The sequence below is a fragment of the Geotrypetes seraphini genome, chromosome 2 (assembly GCF_902459505.1).
Source record: "Geotrypetes seraphini chromosome 2, aGeoSer1.1, whole genome shotgun sequence".
In the NCBI taxonomy this organism is placed as follows: domain Eukaryota; kingdom Metazoa; phylum Chordata; class Amphibia; order Gymnophiona; family Dermophiidae; genus Geotrypetes; species Geotrypetes seraphini.
Window position 1 is genome coordinate 103,576,152 of NC_047085.1, and position 13,684 is coordinate 103,589,835.

The 13,684-nt window shown below is 44.1% G+C and overlaps 1 protein-coding gene across 1 annotated transcript in view; it reads left to right on the plus strand.

The window, feature by feature from the left end:
- Positions 1-13,684, plus strand: part of ARFGEF1 (ADP ribosylation factor guanine nucleotide exchange factor 1) — a 382,919-nt gene that overhangs the window by 181,876 nt on the left and 187,359 nt on the right. The window contains exon 14 of the mRNA XM_033933351.1: positions 5,094-5,295. Coding sequence (XP_033789242.1) covers positions 5,094-5,295 — 202 coding nt within the window. The remainder of the gene's footprint in view (positions 1-5,093; positions 5,296-13,684) is intronic.

Consider the following 13,684-nt stretch of genomic DNA (forward strand, 5'->3'; position numbering starts at 1 on the left):
TACACAATCAGGAGGAAATGCAACCAGAGAATCATGAAATCACCAGACAACAAAGGTAGGAAAAATAATTTTATTTTCAATTTAGTGATCAAAATGTGTCAGTTTTATGAATTTATATCTGCTGTCTATATTTTGCTCTATATTTGTCTATTTTTCTATAGTTGTTACTGATTGCATATTTTAAAGTCATCTGCCTTGACCTTTTTGAACCCCCTCGAATATAAATGATGATTAACATTTGCGTACAGTATGCTTTGTGTTTTTTTTAATTTTATTTTGTGGTTACAATTATGTATTAATAAGATTATATTATCCCAGGACAAGCAGGCAGCCTATTCTCACATATGGGTGACGTCATCCACGGAGCCCGGATGCGGACAGCCTCGCAAGCAGACTTGCTTGTAGAAACTAGAAGTTTCGAGTCAGCCGCACCACGCATGCGCGAGTGCCTTCCCGCCCAGTGCAGGGCGAGTCTCCTCAGTTTTCCGCGGAGCTGAGAAGTCCATCTTTGACTCTCTGCGTTTAACTTTGTTACTTCGTACCTTCTCTCACAGCGGTTTGTGTTTATTTTCTTCGCAAATCGCTGTGTTACTTTCTTTCTTTACAGTGACTGACTAGCGGGCCAGGCCGCGCGACCGCAGCCTGCTGGCTTCAACTTCACAGCGGCTCTCTTCCCTCCTATGTCCCGGCCGGTCATGGGCTTTAAGAGGTGTAGCCACTGCCAGCGTGCGATTTCTCTCACGAATAGGGCCTGCCTATAATCCGAAGTCGTGCGAGCGCTGTGCTACTCTTCAACCTCGAGCCCTTAAACGTTATCGAGTTTTCTTGGAGAAATTCTTCAGCATGAACTCCTCGGTGACACCCTTGACCTCGAGTGCTACCGCCTTCCAGTGAGGGTCCTCCTGCTTTCACTGACCTCGAGCCTCATCAGACTGTCCTCGTTTGGATTGTCTTTCGCCTCGAGTACACCTGCTTTATCTTCCCCTGAGCTCCCCTCAGGTCAGACTGGTCCTCACCATTGCCACCTTGGAGCCTTTAGCCTCAGCAAGTGGTCCGGTTTCAGACACGGATCCACCTTTGCAAGCTTCTCTCCAGACCATGTTGGAGCAGCAGTTTGTTCAGTTATTGAGCAAATATGGTTCTGCCTCCTGTAATCCAGCCTGGGCAATCAGCAGTCTCCTGCGAGGTCGAGTCCCTGCTTGTGCCTCGAGCTGAAGCTTCACACTCTATGCAAGGAGCAGAGTCTTTGCGCGTGTCTGGTCTGGCTACTATACACTTGATGCAAGGAGTAGATTCTTTGCGAGTGTCTCGATTGAAATCTTCACACTCTATGCAAGGAGTAGATTCTTTGCGAGTGTTTCCATTGAAACCTTCACACTCTATGCAAGGAGTAGATTCTTTGCGAGTGTTTCCATTGAAACCTTCACACTCTATACAAGGAGTAGATTCCTTATGAGTGTCTCGACAGGAATCCACACACTCCATGCAAGGAGCAGAGTCTTTGGGAGTGCTTCGAGATTTCTTGATCCAAACCACCGAGTTTCGATCTACAGCTTCGAGCCCTATCCATTCACCAGCAGCGTTGCCTGTTTCCATACATAGGGTGAAGTTTCATACTCTGGACTGTAAATGTGCTTTGGCCTTCTATTTCGAACGCACCAAACCACATAGTACTGCTCTTCACCTTTTTGTGTCCTTCGATCCAAACAAGTTGGGACATCCAATCTCTAAGCATACCATGTCCAACTGGATGGCTGCTTGTATCTCTTTCTGCTATGCCCAGGATGGATTACAACTACAGAGTCGAGTCACAGCCCATAAAGTCAGAGCAATGGCAGCTTCAGTAGCTTTCCTCAGATCTACACCTATTGAGGAAATTTGCAAAGCTGCTCCTTGGTCCTCGGTTCATACTTTCACCTCTCACTATTATGTGGATACTTTCTCCAGACAGGATGGCCATTTTGGCCAGAGAATATTACAAAATTTATTCTCCTAAATTGCCAACATTCCCACCATCCCATTCTGGTTAGCTTGTGAGAATAGGCTGCATGCTTATCCTGGGATAAAGCACAGTTACTTACCAGGGACAGCAGGCAGCTATTCTCACAACCCACCCACCTCCCCTGTTTGGCTTCTCTGCTAGCTATCTGAACTGAGGAGACTCGCCTTGCGCTGGGCGGGAAGGCACTCGCGCATGCGCGGTGCGGCTGACTTGAAACTTCTAGTTTCTACAAGCAAGTCTTGCGAGGCTGTCTGCATCCGGGCTCCGTGAATGACATCACCCACATGTTGAGAATAGCTGCCTGCTGTCCCTGGATAACACCTATTACGGTAAGTAACTGTGCTTTATGTGTATATGAAAAATGGATGGAAGAAATTGCGTTACAATTAGTACCATTATTATGGGGGTGAGGTCAGGGGTGGAGCTTGGACATGTATAGGGCAGAGCTTGGGTGGGTCTGGGGCGGAGCTTGGGCAAGGATACTCGGTTGGTATTTGTTAGGCTTAGGGGGTACTTGGCTTGAAGAAGTTGAGAAACACTGTACTAGAGCAGGGGTGGGTAACCTTGGTCCTTGAAGGCTGCAGCCCGGTCTAATTTTCAGGATTTCCTCAATAAATATGCAAGATATCTTTTTGTATATACTACCTCCATTGTATGCAAATAGATCTTATGTATAATCATTAGGGAAATCTGGAAAACCTGACTGGTTGTGGCCCTTGTGGACCAAGGTTATCTACCCCTGAGCTCCTGTAGGAGTGAATAGGCCTGGGTTGGCGCATACTATGCAGAAGCGTTAGCAGGGCGTGACAGAGACCTTCCTAGTTCTGATCAGAGGGTCTTATATACATGCAAACACCTTTAAAACTTTGAAAAAGTCAGGATAATAAACAAAAGATCAGGAAACCGATATATAGAATAGGAAAAGGGGAATTCACTATTTGTGTAAGGTGTTAAGTGGGTCAGAATCATAGAGGAAATCAGGTAATGTGTAACATACATAGAAATATTAATGACTCCATTTTGTTCTCTGTCTTTCTGTATCTTCTGCTTGGCTTTATTCCATTTTGTGTTCGGCCTCTGTCCCTTCTCTGTCTGTTCATTTCCCGCCTTGAGCTTCATGGTCTAATTGATATCAGATGGGCTTGAGCTGGGTAGCTTGATTTCAAATTCCAATGGGGTATAATAGAGAAAGCTTCTTGCATTAAATATGAATGAAATATATTGTGTGGATCTATGGATGAAAGGGGCCTCGAATGAATGATATATGAAAGATTTGTGAAAGAATGGTGTGTACTTAATTTCTAATATTTTATATAGTTTAAACCTGAAGAAACTCTAAGGAGAAATCCTGAGACAACATCTGGAAATAGTTAGAATCAGAAACGCTGTATCAGTCTTCAGCATAGGAAGGGTTCTGGGATTTTCTGAGTCTGTGTGTCACTGAAACTTGAAACTGCCAATTTCTAATATTTTATATAGTTTAAACCTGAAGAAACTCTAAGGAGAAATCCTGAGGCAACATCTGGAAATAGTTAGAATCAGAAACGCTGTATCAGTCTTCAGCATAGGAAGGGTTCTGAGGTTTTCTGAGTCTGTGTCAGTGAAACTTGAAACTGCCAGTTTTTCAGAGCAGGGGGGAATATAGTCCCTCCCTTTTTTTCTGTGCTAACAGAGACATGAACTTTTCAACACTTTGAAATGCAGACTCTCTTGAAACAGATAAGCAGGTTTAGATTTAAAGTTTTCTTTGGCTATATTATAATAATAGGTTTATGCATATTCAGAAATGAATGTAAACAAAAATATGATTTCTGAAACTTTTATTTCATGTTAAAAGGAAGTTCTTTGTCCAAATTTAAGGACAGCCTCTGTTAATGGATTGGTTGACAAGTAATGATGTCATGCAGGACAAAAGCTATATATTGGGGAGCAACGAATTATCAGATTGAGATCTTTGTCAGGAAAGCCAGCGTTTGGCAGCTGTAAAGACCTCCCAGATGACGCAACTAATCTTTTGAGGATCATTATGTCAATTAATAAACCAAATAACTATTTTAATAAAACTTGCGTCGTGTCATTTTCCATGTTCTTTTTACACGCCTATAGTAAAGCTAGCAGTTTACTGCTGCTTAAGAGTGTGTTTGTGTACCCTGCTTAGGAGACAGTGGAGAAGGAATATCTTTGCTTCTATCCCTGAGCTTAGAAGCAAAGGTGTTCATTCTCCTTTGTCTCCTAGAGGAGTCCTGGGGGCAGCTGGACTATTTGTTTAACATAGTATGGCAGCTCAAATAAAAAAGTTTTGCCTCCTTTTGAAAACTTTGAGGAGAGTATGAAATATACAGTATATCCCCTTTCCAAACTAATGGCACTATGACAAAAATATTTACCTCACTTTTAGACAATGTGGGCTCTCTACATCAGTAGAAGTACTGATACAGAAGGAGCAAGTGCTAGCCGATGAGCCCAAAAGGCTGGGGATAATATGGTAAGGGGATTTTAGGTCTGTATTTTAATTAATAAAAGGCTGATCTCTGTGAGCATTGTACTGTTGTTGATGTATAGGTTGTAAGCCAGTACAAATTTGATTTCAAAAATAATCTGTAAAGTACGTTTGAATTGGCAAAATCAGTGGCATAGTAAAGGGGTGGGGGGGAGGTCCACCCTGGGTGCGGTCTTGGTAGGGGCACCGTCACCCATACTCCTCTCCGACCCCCCGCCACATGCCCCTTCCCTCCCCTTGTACCTCTTTAATTTTCCATGCTCAAGCAGCATTATGAACTTGCTGCCCACGTCGGTGTTGCCTCTTTGACGTCACTTCCAGGCCCTGCACCTAACAAGTGACATCAGAAGGATAGCTGACATGACACAGGCAGCAAGTTCATAATGTTGCTCCCGCCTGGAAAATTGAAAAGATTATGGGGAAACTGAGTGTGGAAGAGAGGGGCAACACTCACCCTTGCTATGCCACTTGTCATGATTGCATTTGATCCTCACCAATCAGCCTTAGATTATTAAATATACATATAACTCTTTTACTATACTCATGTTTTCTTTGGAAATTATGTAAAAATATATTTTTTTCTTATGACAGGTCAAGAAAAACCTGTAGAACAAGAGACCAGTGAAACCAAAATCCCTGAAACTATTAACAGATATGGAAGTTTAAATTCACTTGACTCTACAGCATCATCAGGAATTGGTAGCTACAGCACACAGATGTCTGGTACTGACAATCCAGAGCAATTTGAGGTTCTAAAACAACAGAAGGAAATCATAGAACAAGGGATAGATCTGTAAGTGTTTTTAAAATTCTGAGATGTTGTTTTTCTGTAAGCTATCATGATTAAATAAGTGGGGAGAGAAGGGGAAAGGGGATGGAATTGTATATACTGTCTTTCTGTAGTTACAATCAAAATGTTTTAGATGTTATTTCCAGTGCAATAGGTAAGTAATTCTAGACATGTGGGTTATCTCCCAATGGCTGCATGCCATATGCAGAAGGAATCCAGTCCAGATCTTTTCTGTGACTTTCTTCTACACTTCACTTCACTTTGAGCTCTAGCACCGCCTGCAGCTTTTCCCTTCTGCACACGTGCCTGAAAGAGTGTTTCTGTTCTGCTCTCCCTTTTTTTCTTATTTCATTCGATGTTTTCGTCCCTGTATTGGGATTTCTTTGTGCTCGGAGCGTTTCTTCAACTTTGACTGCGTAGAGAAGAAGCAGACTCCAGTCTGCATTTGACAGGTTGGTCCCTGGCGGAACCTGTTGGCCAGCCTGCATTTGTTTCTTTGGAGCTTGGGGCCATCTCCACTTTTTCCTCACCTTCTGTTTAGCAGGGGTTCAATCGCAAGCTGTTAGGTGTCCTTTGGAGGCTTAGTGGTGTCGTGCAGGGCTCCAGCTGCGTTTTCGTCTCCATCCGTCCCTTAGTGCGTTTGTCAGTCCACAAGGGTGGTGGTACAGTTGGGCACCTTATCTGACTGGCAGCCCAAAGAACAGAGTCTAGGAGGCATTCCCAGTATGAGGCTTATGATATCTTCTAATCCAGCTACTCTAAGAGAGCTGAGGCAGGCTGCAATACATTTCCAGCACAGGCCACAGTAAGTAAGGCTTTCACAGCTTTTGAGATGAATCGGGTGGGGTCTGAATTTTGAAGTTTTGAGAGTTTCTGCATGCCCCATGTGCTCCCCCACTTAAAAAATCTTAAAATTGCTATTTATGAGCTTTTCTGAGAGAAATCAAAATTTTGTTGCAAATTTCTTAGCGGCAGCCATCTTGGATTTTTAGCTATCTTTTTTTTTTTTCAAAAGATTCCTGCTCTCCCAAATCTTTGACAGTGTCCAGTTTAGATCACAAATACTCAACAGATCACAAAAAAATAGTTCAGTTTCTCTAGGGTTAAGCAATAGCTCTCCTAACTTTATCTGGCTAATAATTTTGATGGACCTATTCTCCAGGAACTTGTCCAAACCTCTTTTGTATCTTGCTGTTAGTCGTTTTGGCTATATCCTCTGGCAACAGATTAGTTTGATTGCATGAAAAAATACTTCCTACAATTTGTTTCCATTTTGCTAGTTGCTAATTTCAAGTGTGTCCTTTGTTTCAGTGTAATTTGAAACATTAAACAGTTCCTTTCTGAATTTCCATTCTACATATTATTTTATAAACTTCTATCTCAGTTAACTTTTTTTGAAGCTGAAGAGTCCTAACTTAATTATTACTTCCATCTTGTAAGGATTTAAAATCTCTCAAAACTTTTTCAACAAATTTTCCTTACCTAGCAGCTAAGCTGTGCCGTTTTTTTACTTTCTTTGTATCCCATACGCTTATCTATGCTGCTTTTCATACTATAATTAAGACCATCTTGTTTAAAAATATGTACTTTTTAAACAATGGGTAAGGAAAATTTTATTATGTTTATTTTGTGTTGTGCTTCTGTGCTTCCTAGAATTTTATTCTAGTTTTCTTATTTTGTAATACATCTTGAACCAGTTTTGGTGCAGGCAAAATAGAAATATTGGTAAAAACATTAAAAAAAATTTAACCTGTTTATCCTCTTTTCATAAAATAGCATACAAGATGAATTAAATAACAGCAGGGAAAAAGAGGGATGAATGAGAGGTGGGATTGTAATGAGCATGGAAATGCAAGGTAGTTATCACTTGTGGCTTGCTGGTTTTATTAATATTTTGTGTCCAGTTACTAACCTTCTTAGGGCTAGATTCTCAAAACGTCCCGTTAAAAACCAATGGGCCGCTGTCACAGCCATTATTGTAGCAATTTTTAAAAAAGTGAGTCATTCTCCCAAAAATGCTCATGCAAATGAGATTGGCAGAGAGTAGTGAAGGTTCACTAAACTTGCATGTGGTGGTGATAGTGATGGGCACATTCACAGAATAGACACAAAAAAACAACAACAAATCAAGCCAACCTCCTTTCAACCCCCCCCCCTCACAGCAGGAGAGATACCTACTCCTGCCGCCGCTGTCAAACAACCTGACACCCCCTCCTGGCAGTGGGAGAGATGCCCGCACCCTCCTGCTGCTGTCAAGAGATCCCCCCAAGCCTTTCTGCCACCAAACACGCACTCCCTGACACATCCCCAGCAGCGGGAGAGATGCCCACTCCCTCCTGCCACCACGCAATTCCCCACCTCAAACACCGTCCTGTGCTGCCGATGCCCCTCCCCCTTACCTTGCTTATGATGGCTGATTGGAGGGATGCTTACTCCCTCTAGTCAGTAGGCCCGCCTCTTGAAAATGGCAGGCCTTCCCCTCCCTGATGCATCCTGGGATGCACCAGGGAGGGGCCTAAGGATTTGATTGGCCCAAGTTGTTTAAGGCCCCTCCTATGGGATGGCCCACCATTTTGAAGAGGTGGGCCTGCTGGCATCCCTTCAGTCAGCCATCATAAGTAAGCTAAAGGGGCAGTGGGGGTCATCAGATGTACTGGAGGAGGTGTGTGTGTGTCAGATTACATGGCATTGGAAGGGAGTGGGCATCTCTCCTGCTGCCGGGGGGCGTTACCTGGTGGTGCGGGGGGGGGGGTAGCAGTGTCGAGTGATTGTGACGTGGCAAGAGAGAGTGGGCATCTCTCCAGACAATCTTCAATTTTGGGGTGGTTTTTTTTTTTTGGGGGGGGGGTGATTCTGAGCTGTCAAACCATACTTTCTTGTTAGTGCCTGAGCCAATCAGCACTCAGGCACTGATCAGAAGTAAGGCAATAGCAGCTCAGACCGGTCGTCAAATTTTGGCCACAAATGTGGCACAATGAGGTTAGAGACTCACTTGGCGATTATAAAGAATCACTCGGAGTGATCATTTTAATATTAATGATCTTGTTGTATTACATTTGCATGACAGTATCGGAGACTGGGAAAAGGCCTCGATAAGCCATTTTGATAATCTGCCGCTAAAATACATGCATGCTAAATCAGCTGGAACCAGTTTAGCAAGCATGTTAAAGGCAGATTTTAATTTTGAGAATCTGCCTCTCAGAGTCCTGTTTTACCATGAAGGTCTTTCTCAGATAAACTTCTGCCTGGTCTGAACAAGCAGAAACAGAGAAGAAGGGGTGGCTACAGAAACATGAATATCTCTTCATCTCTGTGTACTGGAGTGCCAAGGCCTTTGTAGTTATTTAAAGTTAAGTGTAGAACCTCAATTTTATTATTTTCATAACAAACATTTCTTGTGCAACAAGACTTGTATTCTTGACCATTAGGTTAAATCCCCCTTTAGTTGTGAGGTTTGTAGAGAGCCTACTGTTTGTTTTCATGCTCCATCGCCCATCACTCTAGGATGCGCTCTACCCCCTCAGTCTTACTCTCTACAAGCGAGGAGTAGGGAGCCTGTTGTTCTGCTTGAGTTTAATCTTTATTATTTTGGGGGGTTTTATTATCTGGTCAGAGGCTTTTGGTGCTGCAGAGGATCCCGATCACCTGAGACATCTCTGGCTTTGAGAAGATATAGACTCTCAGCGCTGAGGGCTGTAGCCCACAGGCACATGCCTCGCATGATTCCTGTGTGGCCAGCTGAATCTGTAGTCTCAGAGCTCAGGGTCCATATCCTTGGGAGCAATCTTGCCCCAGGTTCGTCCGCAGTAGGTTTCAGTGACTTTCCCCAGGTTGTGTCCACAGTGGGCTTGAGTGCAGACTGAACAGGTCCCGTGGCGGTTTATCCTGGATCAGGGCCAACCACGTTCCTCCCCATGCGGCTCTGGTGGGGTCTGAGGGTCCAGTTCCACATTGGGGACTGGGCGGCAGTCTGAAGAAATGGGCCATCTGTAAGGCTCCAAGCTTGTCTGAGGCATAAATTTTCTCTCACCTCTGATCTGAGGTTATTCCTATGCAGCTCTAGCATGGCAGCATGTCTATTGCAGTCTATGGGAAAAATCAGGAGGGAGTTCTTTAAAAATTATTTTTGAAGGTTTCTAAGGTTAGGGATCAGGCCCCCATTTCGCAAAACCCCTTCCCTGCATTTTGTGTTTGCATTTTGTTTTCTGTATAGGCCGTTTTAGGCGCCAGAATCACTATTGTGGTGGCCATCTTGGATTTCTCAATTTTATTTTAAAAGCCTCCTTCTACCTCAATACCCCTTATTTTTAACAAAAAAAACAGTATAGATGGACTCCTCAGGTGGAGATACTTCAAATTCATGTCAGATTTGTAGCGGATGCCTATCTGAAGGGGGTCATTCCATGTGCCGCGCAGCACATGAGAGGGGGGGAGCGGGAGCTTTGGGCTTCGCCTCCCCTTCTGCTTCTGGCAGCTTAGGTGCTCAGTTGGAGCATTTTCTGGCCCAGAAATTGGGGCAGGAGCCAAAGAAAGCGGATGGCGTCCCTTGCGAAACGTAGCTGCATGCTGGTGGACAAACACCAGAAGTCAGCACAGGTGACCCTGCCAGGACACACTGTGCAATCTGGACACTGGTTCGCTTCCAAATTCATACACCTGATGGGCTCATGGTGGTTTCATTGGTATTCAAAAACACCTTCCAATCAGAGGACATTCCAGGGCCAGAGATAAAGGTTTGAGAGTACCAGGCATACCCAAGTATTCGGATCACGTTCTCTGTGGCTTCCAAGAAACAGCAATGATGCCAGGACAGCAGCCTTTCCCCCTGGGGGGGCATGTTGACAGAGTATTGGCGGGCTCTTCAGATCAATGTGTGCTGTAGGTCATTTCAGAGGGATACAAGCTAGAATTCTGTCGACCCCTCCCAGACCTCTTTCTCACTTCTCCGGCAGGGAAGAAGGAAAAGGTGTCCTTGGTGCAGACAACGGTTCAGAGCCTCATTACTTTGAGAACCATAGAGTCCATACCACAAGGGGGCTTGGGTAGATTTTCCATATACTTCATTGTGCCCAAAAGAGCCTCAGAAGACTGGAGACCACACGGAAATGGTATGGTTGATCATTGCCTCGGTTGCACCAGGGGAATACCTTGCCTCTCTGGATCTAACAGAGGCATACAGTACTTGCATCTCTTTGACTCATAGTAAGTTCTTGAGGTTCATGTTCTGGACAAATATTTCTTCCCTTTGGCCTAGCAGCAGCAACACGAACCTTTACCAAGGTGATGGTTATTGTGGCAGTGCACCTCTGCAAGGTAGGAATTTAGGTTAGGGATCTTTAGCTCGGAAAAGAGATGGCTGAAGGGAGATATGAATGAAGTCTACAAAATCCTGAGTGGAGTAGAATGGGTACAAGTGGATCGATTTTTCACTCAATCAAAAATTGCAGACTAGAAGACACTCGATGAAGTTACAGAGAAATACTTCTAAAACCAATAGGAGGAAATATTTATTCACTTGGAGAATAGTTAAGCTCTGGAACGCGTTGCCAGAGGATGTGGTAAGTACGGATAGCATTACTGGTTTTAAGAAAGGTTTGGATAATTTCCTGGAGGAAAAGTCCATAGTTTGTTATTGAGAAAGACATGGGGGAAGCCACTTCTTGCCCTGGAGCAGTAACATGGAATGTTGCTACTCCTTGGGTGTTGGCCAGGAACTAGGGACATGGATTGGCCACCATGAGAATGGGCTACTGGGCTTGATGGACCATTGGTCTGGCCAAGTAAGGCTCTTCTTATGTTCTCACCTGGATGTTTGGCTCATAAGAGCACCCTTGAGGGACAAGAGAGTAACAGTGATAGAGCAAGTGATCCAGCTCCTAAGGATGTTGGGCTGGGTAGTCAGCTTCTGGAAGAGTCAGATGAACCTGACTCAGTCCCTGTGAATCCATTTTAAGATGGCACAGAACGGTCTTTTTCCTGGAAGCACGCAAAATGATGCTCATGAGTCAATTTTGGGAGATTCGCGGCCTTCCTGTTCCCACAGCTTAGCAGTATTTTATTTATTAATTTAAAAAATTTATATACCGTTTAAACCTAAACAGTTTACATATTGTTACATACATAATTCAGTAAGACAAATAAAATCAAACAAACATTAACATATAATCATCAGAAAATCCCGTAAAGTGCCCATCAAAAGAACAGTTGCAAAGATCAGTTCCTAGAAAAATGCATTAACAAATAACTGTTTTTAATAGTTTTCTGAAATTACCTTTGTCATAACATTTTCATAATTGATCAACAAATGAGTTCCACAATTTGACCCCCAAACAGCAAAAGGCCATTTTACTGGTCTCAGCATATTTTGGATTAGCATTTGGTTTTAATAACGCTAAATTCTCGGAACGCAGAGACCTAGATGGTAAATAGTTTGACATCTTACTTTTAAACAATTTGGGTATGGTTCCATTCAAGAATTGATGGCAAATCATTATTGCATTATATTGAGATCTAAAAACAACAGGCAGCTAGTGCAATTGGAGATAGGGTGAGATGTTTAGATATGCCTGTTACAGTCTTGCTGCTGCATTCTGCACAACTTGCAATGCCCTGGGATCCTTGATAGCCACAATAGATGTAGTTCCCTGGTCAAAAGTGCACTTGCACCCACTTCAGGAGTTGCTCCTCTCAAGGTGGTCTCCACAAGCAGATGCCCTTGACCTCCTGCTGCCATGGTCGGGTAAGGCATGGAGCTGCCTGGACTGGTGACTGGAGCCACAGTCCTTGAACAAAGGAATGCATCCATGAATCTACCAATGGACATTTCTGATGACAGATGCCAGTCAGCTAGGGAGCTTATTGTGAAGGATGTCTGCTGCAAGGGCGGTGGTCCCCATCTCAGAGGAAGTAGCCGATCAACCATTTGGAGCTGAGAGCAATACGGTTAGCTCTGTGTGCCCTGAGCAGCACCCTAGAAGGAAAGGCAGTTTAAGTCTTCTCAGGCAATGTGACCGCAGTAGCCTATGTAAACAGTCAAGGAGGCACCAGGAATTCACCCCTGAGCTTGGATGCTCACCTGCTCTTTCGGTGGGCAGAAACCCATCTCTTTGGCCATCTCAGTGACCAATATATCTGAGGTGGAGAATAGGTAAGTGGACTTCCTAAGTCAGCAGACCCTGGACTCTAGGGCGTGATCTCTCCCTCAGAGGGCCTTCGACTTCATAGTCAGTTGCTGGGGGGCGTCTGATGTCCGACCTCATTGCTTCAGCATCCGGCAAAATGGTGACTTGTTTCTTCAGCTGAAGGTATGAGCCTAGGTTGAGTGATCCTAGTAGATCCAGATTGGCCGATGTGGCCATGGTATGCAGACTTAAAATGTCTGCAGAGGGACGAGACTCACAGGCTTCCTTGTCATCCGAGTCTTCACTCACAGGGTTCCATCGCCCAGGAGAGTCCAGAGAGCTTTGATCTGATGGCTTGGCTCTAGAGCACGAAGCCTTAGGGCATAAAGAGTATTCATTTGAAGTTATCGTTACGCTCCTGAGGTCTTTCGTTTTGTCTGCGGGTCTTCGTGTTTTGGTTTCTCGTTGATTATTTTAATTTTGATCCCCTTAATTTAATTGTATTGTACGTTGCCTAGAATGTTAATAGGCGATTAATCAAATTTTTAATAAAACCTTGAAAACCTTGTCTAAGAAGTAGTTCATGTTAGTGGCCTACCCGAAAGCCTGGAAGTATTTCAGGAACTGGTAAAACAATGCTCAGACACGGTGACAGTGCCAGTTTCTGTGGTGCTCAGCTTCCTGCAGGAAAGTCAGCCGAAGGGTCTCAAGGTACAGATAGCCAGACTTTCCTGCTTCAGAGCTTAGGTCGGCAAGTGGTTGTTGGCATCCTATGCGGATGTATCCAGATTTTTGAAGTGAGCTTTATGTCTTCGCCATCCAGTGTGACAGCCTTTTCCTTCTTGGAACACTAATCTGGTCCTGTGGCCATTTGCAAAGGCCCCATAGGCTTTTGGAGAAGGCGTTCTTGATAGATTTGATGGTTAAAAAGGTTTTCTTAATAGCTATGACATCAGCAAGAAGGGTGTTAGAACTGTAGGCTCTATCCTGCATGGAGCCCCCTCTTCATATCTCAGAGATTAGTGTTTCGATTTGAGCAGTCCCTTTCTTCCTACCAAAGGTTGTGTCCCTGGAGAACCTATGGTAGCCATTCAGAAAGCAGTGCGGGGACGAGCGGGAGAACATAAAGCTTGCTCCTGACGTCCACGCTGCTGATCTGTGCGTCGCTGACTGGGAAATAAGATGAGGGAAGAATACATGCTGGACCACCAGGTTAGATGGATGGGCGAGCAGGGGGGTTAAAAAAAAAAAGTTGGTGCAGCAGCAGGCGG